Below are 9787 nucleotides of genomic sequence, written 5' to 3' on the forward strand. Positions count from 1 at the left end.
AGTTCACAGATCAAATAAATGTGGTGCTTTCTCTTATACACATCGAGATGTGGATAAGAAAACGGGATATGGGTTTAGATATACCATTATATAAACATCAGCGAGGGCATAGTAGCACATGCAATTGAAACCTGTAAATTTGCAAAGTAACGAAGTGTCAATGAAGCGGTAGGCCTATTCTAGTTCTTTTGTTTTTCTTCTGTTTGAGCGTAAAACCAATGGCGTCTCAAAGTTTGTAGGGCCCGACGGTGAATGTTATTGTAGGCCCTAATGAGCAAGCAAACAGATACTTTAAACCCACGTGGGCCCCATTCGGGTTCCAGGGGGGTCAATATATATTACTAACGAGCAGAGAAGTAACCAACAAAATTTTCATATCTGCTGACTTCAAGTTGCAGTAGTTACACAGAAATGACAAGATATTCACACAACCGGTCTTTTCAATAATCTTTACGAGATGTCTCGACTGCCACAAGAAAGCCCTCTATTGCATATTTCATGTAGGCCTATACTGTATGTGTATATCAGGTTAATTTAGTTCCTCCTGCTTTACTATTTATTAGAGTTCACCCTCCATCAATTATTTATAATGGCCATTGAATGGCGATTCCGGTACTGGATCCGTTGTCTTTCAACTCACTATCAATAATATTTTTATTCTTATGAGTAGAAACAGACAAAACAAAAATGTTGACGTAAGGCCGGCACTATATTTGATCATTACTCATAAAAAATGACGTTATCAATACAATGATAAAAATATACATTACGTATATCATTGACATCAACCAAATGTACTTACTCGACTGTGCTTCAGCTTGCCATAAAAGAGGGGCAACGAGCAGACGTAACAAACAAAGTTTTTATTTCGTATTCATGTAGGCCTATATTTAGCTGGATAATTTAGTTCCTTCTGCTTTATACTGAATTTGGTTTTCACCCTCGAACAATTATTTATTATAGGCATTCAATGGGGACTCCAGTGGATCCGTTGTCGTTCAACTCACCATCAATAACATTTTAATTTGTACATTAAAAATAGCCAGTTCACACGTTCTTTCTGGTACCTGTTATCGCTAAGAAAGAGCACAGGAGTGCTGTAAATGTGCACAAAATATTCGAGGTTATATATAATAATATATATAATGGCAGCGCCATTTATGAAAAAGTTAATTTAGAGACGGAATACTGTAAGCCAAATCCGGAAGAAAAGAAATCGAGTATGGGGCGTCAATTAAATTAGGTATGGTGCGCACTTAGTGCAATAAAGGGTGATTCACCCAAAATTAGGACCTGGAACACAGGCTAATATATTAGTAGAAACGTATGCATTGACATTATGAACATAAATATATATAACCTCATTTTTTATGATTACACAGGGGTGAAGCAGGTGAGAAGGGGCGGGATTTGAATCGAAACCCATTGTCATATAGGCCTATTTTTGGGCTTCGTCTCCCTGGAACACTTTCAAAGAGAACCTACCAGGCTCACCATAAATAACAAAAAAATAAGAGAATTGTGGCAATTCTATTAATATATATATATACATACTGTATATATATACATATATACATATATATATATATATATATATATACATTTCTGCATTTCATATTCAAAAACATTGATCAACGAGATTCTGATTAGGACAGTTAAATAAAATATCATGACTTTAATTTATAACCTGAACCTGAACTGATAAGGCTACAGTAATGCAATGGAGTACAATTAGATAAAATGTATAATGTAATGGAGTTCGATTTATACAGCGCTTTATACCAGAGTCTCAAAGTGCTCGAGGTGTGTGAACTAGCTCGTTACAGTAACTTCCTTTTTCCCTGAGGATCTGTTTATGTCTGAGCTACCCGGTAAACCGATACCACTCATCGTCTGTCCACAGCAGGGGCTGAATAGACCAGTTCACTGGGGTAGGTCCATCGAAAGATGTACTGTGTTCTTTAAAGTGCACACGTATAATGTTTATAACTCGATAAATTTACGGATCGTCTGCGTTGTTTGCGAAAAGTTGAATCGATTCAACTTTTTGCAACGCAAGCATAAAGCTGATTTGTGCATGCTCTAAATTAACTGTTGTGATTTGTAGTTAACACTTTTACATCTTGCCACCTACTCATTGCCGATTAAATAATTATTATTATTGGTTGTTATCAATGATGCTTGCTGCTATTACTGTTATTATTATCATAGGCTATCCTATCATAACCTATCATAGTCTGGCCTGTCCTTGCCAAGTCAAGCCTATAACCAGGTTTTGATAGAGCCTATGGTGCTCTTCTACTGAATAGCATAATACTGTAAACATTAATATTTATAATAATATGCAACACATCTTACTCACCCGTTCTTCAAAAATATTATATTACACAGGGGTGAAGCAGGTGAGAAGGGGCGGGAGGCTAGATAGGGTGGGAAGGGAGCGCTCCCCTCCCTTTGTCGGGGAGATAAACCACAAGTCGTCGGGAGAAAAACAAGTTACATTGCCTCTAAAATCGATTATAGTAAATAAGAATTTGAATCGAAACCCATTGTCATATAGGCCTATTTTTGGGCTTCGTCTCCCTGGAACACTTTTAACGAGAACCTACCAAGCCCACCATTTTCCCCTGCCCCCCCCCCCACTCATATTTATGAAACTCATCTGGGGGCTTACATCTGCGAAAAGGTGTATAATGTTGATTTTTTCTTCCCTTCGGGGTAGGCCTATTATTACAGCTGAAAAGCAAAAATCAATAAATTTAAAGCATTAAAACAGGCATAACCCAGCTATATGCTTGTGAGAAGTATATATATTCCGAACACAGCCCTGCAGTCTCATTCTATATACATTTGTAGCCCTACAATGAATGCTAATTTCATAACGGCTTTTGAAAGCTTCCCGTGAAAATCATTGCGACAAGTAGGAACGTATCCATTTTGTTACGTTGCGTCACGAAATTGCTGGAAGAGCATTGCGTTGCCTTTGCCTTTGCGTTGCCTACGTTGCGTTTCTTACGTTGCGTTGCGGCAGGTTTTTTTAACGTTGATAATTTGCTATGTTGCCGAGAACTTTGTTTACAATTTTTGTTTGCGTTTGCTTTAAGTAATTGATTCACAAATTTTAAATGAAGATTTGTTGTGCAAAAATATTGTTACTTCTGAAATAAAAATGGGTCAGAATTTGATATCAGAATAGGTGGTTCCAAATTTACCGGTAAATTTTTTTAACGTTTATGGGTCAATTTTTCAGCGTAAATAAAGCTTTGTTTTCTTGAGTACCGTTTTTCATTTTATTTTAATTTACCCTCCCCTCCCCCTTGAAGAAAATAATATATAATATAAATAAAATAAATTAACATCTACAGCCCAAATATTAAGTCTGGATTTAATTAATAAATTTGGAAATTTTAACTTAATGCATGAAATATCGCTATAATAATAATAATAATAATAATAATAATAATAATAATAATAATCTAATAGTCTAAGCCCACTAGTTTCGTAATTTTAATTTAGTTTCTTTTTTATGATGTTAGATGAAATGTCACGATAAACAATATTAAAAGTTTAAAATTCATCTTCAATTATCTGACAAGAGAACTATGACAACGTCTACAGTTACTGTCACAACAAAGAGACAGGGAGTTCGATTTATACAGCGCTTTATACCAGAGTCTCAAAGTGCTCGAGGTGTGTGAACTAGCTCGTTACAGTAACTTCCTTTTTCCCTGAGGATCTGTTTATGTCTGAGCTACCCGGTAAACCGATACCACTCATCGTCTGTCCACAGCAGGGGCTGAATAGACCAGTTCACTGGGGTAGGTCCATCGAAAGATGTACTGTGTTCTTTAAAGTGCACACGTATAATGTTTATAACTCGATAAATTTACGGATCGTCTGCGTTGTTTGCGAAAAGTTGAATCGATTCAACTTTTTGCAACGCAAGCATAAAGCTGATTTGTGCATGCTCTAAATTAACTGTTGTGATTTGTAGTTAACACTTTTACATCTTGCCACCTACTCATTGCCGATTAAATAATTATTATTATTGGTTGTTATCAATGATGCTTGCTGCTATTACTGTTATTATTATCATAGGCTATCCTATCATAACCTATCATAGTCTGGCCTGTCCTTGCCAAGTCAATTGTTAACATATTACGATAGAGAATTGCTTTCTTTGGAGAACTGTTATAGTTGAGCCCGTGCGAGGGCGGCGCCATCTTTGTTGTTGTTATGGCGAAGCTACGTGACTGCAGCGCGAGGGATTTCGTGCAAATCAGGAACTATCGCATATGGCTGGAATAAACATGTTGATTTCTCCTTTTAGAAGCTGAACTTAATGTCTCTTTTGTTTAACACGTACCGAAGATATATCAAACCTGCGTATACAATCGTTTTTCTTCGTTTCACTTTAGAGTGAGTTACAAAAAACATGTTTTTAGTGGGGTAAATATTTCAAGTCGGCGATTTAGCCTGACCCTAGACTGACTAAAAAAATCGGCCTGCGGAGGTGTCATTTTAGTGGAGATTCGCGTCATTTAGTTGCAGTGCTAGTCGAAGTTCGTTTTAAGAATAAGAAATGACGTAATTTTTAAGTTTTAGCTCGAACTACGACTAAAGTTCGTTTTAAGAATACAGGGGTTAGATCGATATTTTCTGATTCAAAGGAGCGTTTCCCAAGCCTAACTTGATAATTTTCATTGTGATTATTTCCGGAATGGCTAGGACATGAAAACGAGTTGGAGAAGGACTTTTGTCTGCGAGATGATTCTTCTTTTTAAAAACTAGAAAGTAAACTTTGTTTGGTTTTGCCAGACATAACGTATAAGCCATCCATCAAAAAGTTCTGAGTTTCTTGGTATATTGAGTAACGTCTTCCACCAGTAAGAGCCAACGGTGGCGCCAGGATTTGCCCGATGGGGAGTGGGGTTGGAGGTTTGAGATTCCGACAAGGAGTCAGATTTTCCCAACGAAAGCAAAGTGGGCGTGGCTTAGAAAATGGACAAAATAGGGGTTTCAAAATGCTTATTTAATCGATTTTAGAGTCTACTAATATGTAGAAAATACATACAATTTTTTTTATCCACGACGAATTGTGCTTTTTTTTTCTCCCCGACGCCCCACCCCCACGCTGGCGCCACCCCTGGTAAAAGCGTAATTCCTTATTTCAAACGCATAAATACGAAGATAAGTAATCCTTGGAAAGAATTAAGAATACAAAAAATCCACAGCATAACTTCGGAAGCATCTCCGATGGAAAAGAAACCGATCAACCATGTTAAACCGAAAACTGCTGTAATGGTAACTCCAATTCTCATCATCTGAATCCCATTGAGTCTGGTTTCCTTTCCTTTTATGGTAGATTGATTTCTGTTTTTTCCGAGCTGCCTTAAACTATGCAAAACCCGAATGAATACGGTCATGTTGAAAAGTAAGGATAGGGCGACAGGAATTGCTACAGAGTAGTACATACGTTGGAGTGTCAGAAAACAACTGTAAGTAAATAGATAACATCAGAAGGTATGTAGTTAAGCCATTAATGCGTATGTGTCACATAATACACAAAATAATAACAATTAATAGTATGCAGATAATATAAAATCATATGTAGGCTTTGTGATTGGAATTAATTTCGTATCACCATATGTTGGCTGTGCTGTTGTAAATTGTTAATCTTATATTAGAATTTGCAGGCTTGTGTATAGACTCTTAAATTATTGTATACTTGATATTTAGCAGTGTACACTGAGTACAGATAAGACTAAAACTTTAAACACGCTTAGTTTGACAAGTAATTATCCTTTTGGCGTTCCATACTCGACTAGGTGAACTTAACGTTCTCGCATGCGCAGATGACTTTTAGTAAAGTCATTACGTACTACGCCCTACCGTCGTCTTGCAATCAAAAGCTCCCTAATGTCGTCTTGTTGGGACCTTAGCAACAATATTCAAGGGGCGGGGCTTAACAGAAAGGCCCATTGTTTAATTTTTTCTATAACTTACTAATTTTCAAAATCCACATAGCTATCAAGGTCAACAAATGCAGACACCGAGACAATTATCGCTGGTAAACCTGTGGAAAAAGTTTAATATTAATAATTAAATAAATATAAATAGGATCACCTGGTTTCCAAAATAAATAAATAAATAAATAAATAAATTTAATAAAAACCACTTATAACACTCTAAGCATTAATACATTATACGAAAAATATCTTCATTATAAAACTAAAATACTTACCCCATGCAAACAAGCAAGCCTTAAAAAGAAAGTGTGACACGTAACTATTAACGACTTTCACAAGTAAATAGTACATTTTTACAGCTTGAACATTCATCCAGAATATTGACGATAGCAAGAAGTAATGCAAAAGAGCTGCAGCAATCGTACAACCAAGACTGTTTTCAGTCGTTTCATTTCGATCAATTCCAGCAAGAAATACAATATACAGACCAAGCAAAGACAAACACAGCTGACATAGAATTTGCTTTGGTTCACTCTTCCAAAATTTCCTAAATAGAATTTAAAATTAATGAGATCATCATAATTGAACTACATAAATATAATCTTTCTACATTTATTTATTTATTTTGTTAAACTTGTGCATAATTTAATGCCATTTTATATATCATCTTCAACTAACACGCTGTTGGGCAAAGACACTGTCTTTGACGACAAAACTACATCCTATATATCATATTATTTACTATCAATATATAATATTTAAGTTAGAAATAATATTTTATTAATAACATAAAATATGTACATACCTCTTACTCAAGAAAGTAAGTAATGTCAGAAATAGAGATGCAATTGATATGCTTAAGCCAACAATAGTTACAATGTCTGCTGCAGGGGGAAGAGATGACATTTGATGGAAATCCTATTAAAAGGAAAATAAGAATAACATTACATATGTTGATTTACGTATGAAATACCATACAGTTATCTGAAGACATATATAATAACATACTGTAATCAAGCTTATCTTATTAATGTAAATTACAGTAAAAAAACACATTAAATACAGTAATAATAATAATGAGAAAGTTCTAGTACTCAGTTGTTTGCTGGCTACATTTCCTTATTCATTTGAATAATGTACAAGTACATTAGTTTCAAGACCAAATAATACCTAAATTATAACATAAAAATAGTAAGTAAAATAGGCCTAAATATAACAATATCAATAAAATATGATAATTACAATGGTAGTGTTGATATAGTTATAAAAATAACGATAATAATAATAATAATAATAATAATAATAAATTAAGTTAATTTTAAGTAATTAATAAATAAGTCAATTTTTACTGTTGTTATTGTTGTTGTTAATAATAATAATAATAGATATATTTTTACTGTTGTTATTGTTGTTGTTAATAATAATAATAATACATATATTTTTACTGTTGTTGTTGTTGTTGTTGTGGTAGTAGTAGTATAGCTATATAATTATTAATATTATTATCGCTATCATTATTATTATTATTATCGCTATCATTATTATTATTATTATTATTATCATTATTATTATTATTATTATTATTATTATAGCTATATAATTATTAGTATTATTATCGCTATCATTATTATTATTATTATCATTATTATCATTATTATTATCATTATTATTATTATCAATATTATTATCATTATTATTATTATATTATTATTATTATTATTAGTAGTAGTAGTATTAGTAGTAGTAGTAGTAGTAGTAGTAGTAGTAGTAGTAGTAGTAGTAGTAGTAGTAGCAGCAGCAGCAGTGGTAGTAGTAGTAGTAGTAGAATAGCTATATAATTATTAGTATTATTATCGCTGTCATTATTAATATGAATGAAATAATACTAAAAGAATAATTCACATAAAAATTATTTTCATAATTTGATAAAAAGACAGATTCAAATATTAAGTAAACGGATGTGTTGCTGGTGAACATACCATAAGTATAGCAAAGTTAGTTAGATGAGTGCACTCGCAATACTGCCTATCACTCCCATCCTCCGATCCATTTACAAATGTGCAGCCTTCAGTCGACCATCCTCCAACCCCATCAAGTATGAAGTCCCAAAAGACACAGGTTGTATTTCTGTTTGTTTCAGAGATCTGTAAATAATACCGGATAATGTATGTGCAAATGATAGGCTTAGGTTGAAATGACCGAACGTAATACACATTAATCATTTTCTTTGAAAACTATTAATATTTTCTGACAAATGATCTTTGGAATAATAATGTCAGTCTAAATAGATTGTTGGTATGTAGTAATATTATTTATTGTTTTGTTTAAGTATTATCGTTCCTACTTAAAAGCAAGTTATCGGTCACAATAATAATTATTAATAATTTCTGTATTAATCAATATCTCAAAATAATATTATTTATTTAAATAATGATATTAAAAAAAAGTTACTTCAATGGGAATGAACGTGGTAACGATGGGCTTGTCCAGTTTAACACGATCTAATCCAGGTACTGACAGAGAAATAACTTGACTATTTGGTCTGCGACCTGATCTATCATTAATGAACTGAGCAGATTGGAACAGTCTACTGTCATTGTAAACAATAACTATAATCCGGAAATCTAAAAGCAGAGCAAAACAGACAATCATAAAGAAGCCATGATTCGAGATACCAGTTCATGTTTGTGTGACCACATGTGTGACCATACTCAACAAAACATCGTTTTTACAATTTTTATGAGTTAAGTAAAAATTGTCGGCTATATATTTCATTAAATGACTAAAATATAAAACATGGTATTACATAAGATGGCATTTATAATAACATATGATGAATGCACTTGTCATTTTACTTTCCGGTACAAAGCTTTATTAATTATTGTTACTATATTATTCACTTCATTCTAACAGCAGTTTAATGTTTTATAATTCAGTAGGCCTACTTTGGAATCCATCTGTTTGTGTACAGGGATGTATGTATTGTATGCAACAATACACTTCATTTTGAACACCCTTTAAATGAAACTTTTAAGTCTAACCATTTATCTGTAAGCCCTATGCAACAAATATTTTAATATTACGAATTTTTATTATTACCTGTTATATTATTAGCACTGATGACGTCAGATATACTGATTGGCAGAGCAATTGACACATTGGCAGCATCAGGTATTTTCACACCATTGGCAAGTACTTTAACTGCACCTACACCATTCTTATTTGATTCTGATATAAAAGTTAAGTTAATCATGTTTTCTTCACTAATTTGAGTTGCATCAAACATCTGAGCCTGTACTGCTATGTTAGGTGTGGTTTCTTCATAAATGCCTTTTTCATTTAGCTCTACTATGCCCAATTGACCTTCAAGAACTTCAGTAATTTTAGTAGGAGCCTGATTCCTCATTTGACTTTCCATTAGGATTTCCTCGTCAACACCTAACAAGTTATTTACTACCATAATAATAGATTGTGTCACCTGAGAGTAAATTAAACTATAGTTAGTTTAGATTTAATAAACACCACACAACAAAACGCAGAATCTGGTAGTGATGGTGTAAAATTGTAAAACAATAAGCAAAAAGTACAGAAATTTATATAAATATATATATATATATATACATATATATATATATACTATATATATATATATACTATATATATATTGTCATAAATCCATGAGTGTAATTATATAAATTATATTATATGAAGTGAATTATATAAAATGCGTTGAAACAAGAAATGGAGGCATCGAGTCATGTGGACTATAAAACACTGGTTTATTCGAAAAGAAATTTTCGACCAGTCCTCTGGTCTTC

The 9787-nt window shown here is 33.1% G+C and overlaps 1 protein-coding gene across 1 annotated transcript in view; it reads right to left on the reverse strand.

The window, feature by feature from the left end:
* Window positions 1-4650: 4650 nt before the first annotated feature.
* LOC117119260 (CD97 antigen-like) overlaps window positions 4651-9787 on the reverse strand; it is an 18469-nt gene continuing 13332 nt past the window's right edge. Inside the window, exons 12-18 of the mRNA XM_033264061.1 lie at window positions 9069-9465; window positions 8421-8593; window positions 7949-8113; window positions 6775-6887; window positions 6245-6516; window positions 6007-6076; window positions 4651-5496 (exon numbers count right to left, since the gene is read on the reverse strand). Coding sequence (XP_033119952.1) covers window positions 5166-5496; window positions 6007-6076; window positions 6245-6516; window positions 6775-6887; window positions 7949-8113; window positions 8421-8593; window positions 9069-9465 — 1521 coding nt within the window. The 3' untranslated portion in view covers window positions 4651-5165. The remainder of the gene's footprint in view (window positions 5497-6006; window positions 6077-6244; window positions 6517-6774; window positions 6888-7948; window positions 8114-8420; window positions 8594-9068; window positions 9466-9787) is intronic.

The sequence above is a fragment of the Anneissia japonica genome, unplaced genomic scaffold, assembly GCF_011630105.1.
Source record: "Anneissia japonica isolate Jap-2015-1 unplaced genomic scaffold, ASM1163010v1 scaffold288034_len148288_cov120, whole genome shotgun sequence".
NCBI classification, from domain to species: domain Eukaryota; kingdom Metazoa; phylum Echinodermata; class Crinoidea; order Comatulida; family Comatulidae; genus Anneissia; species Anneissia japonica.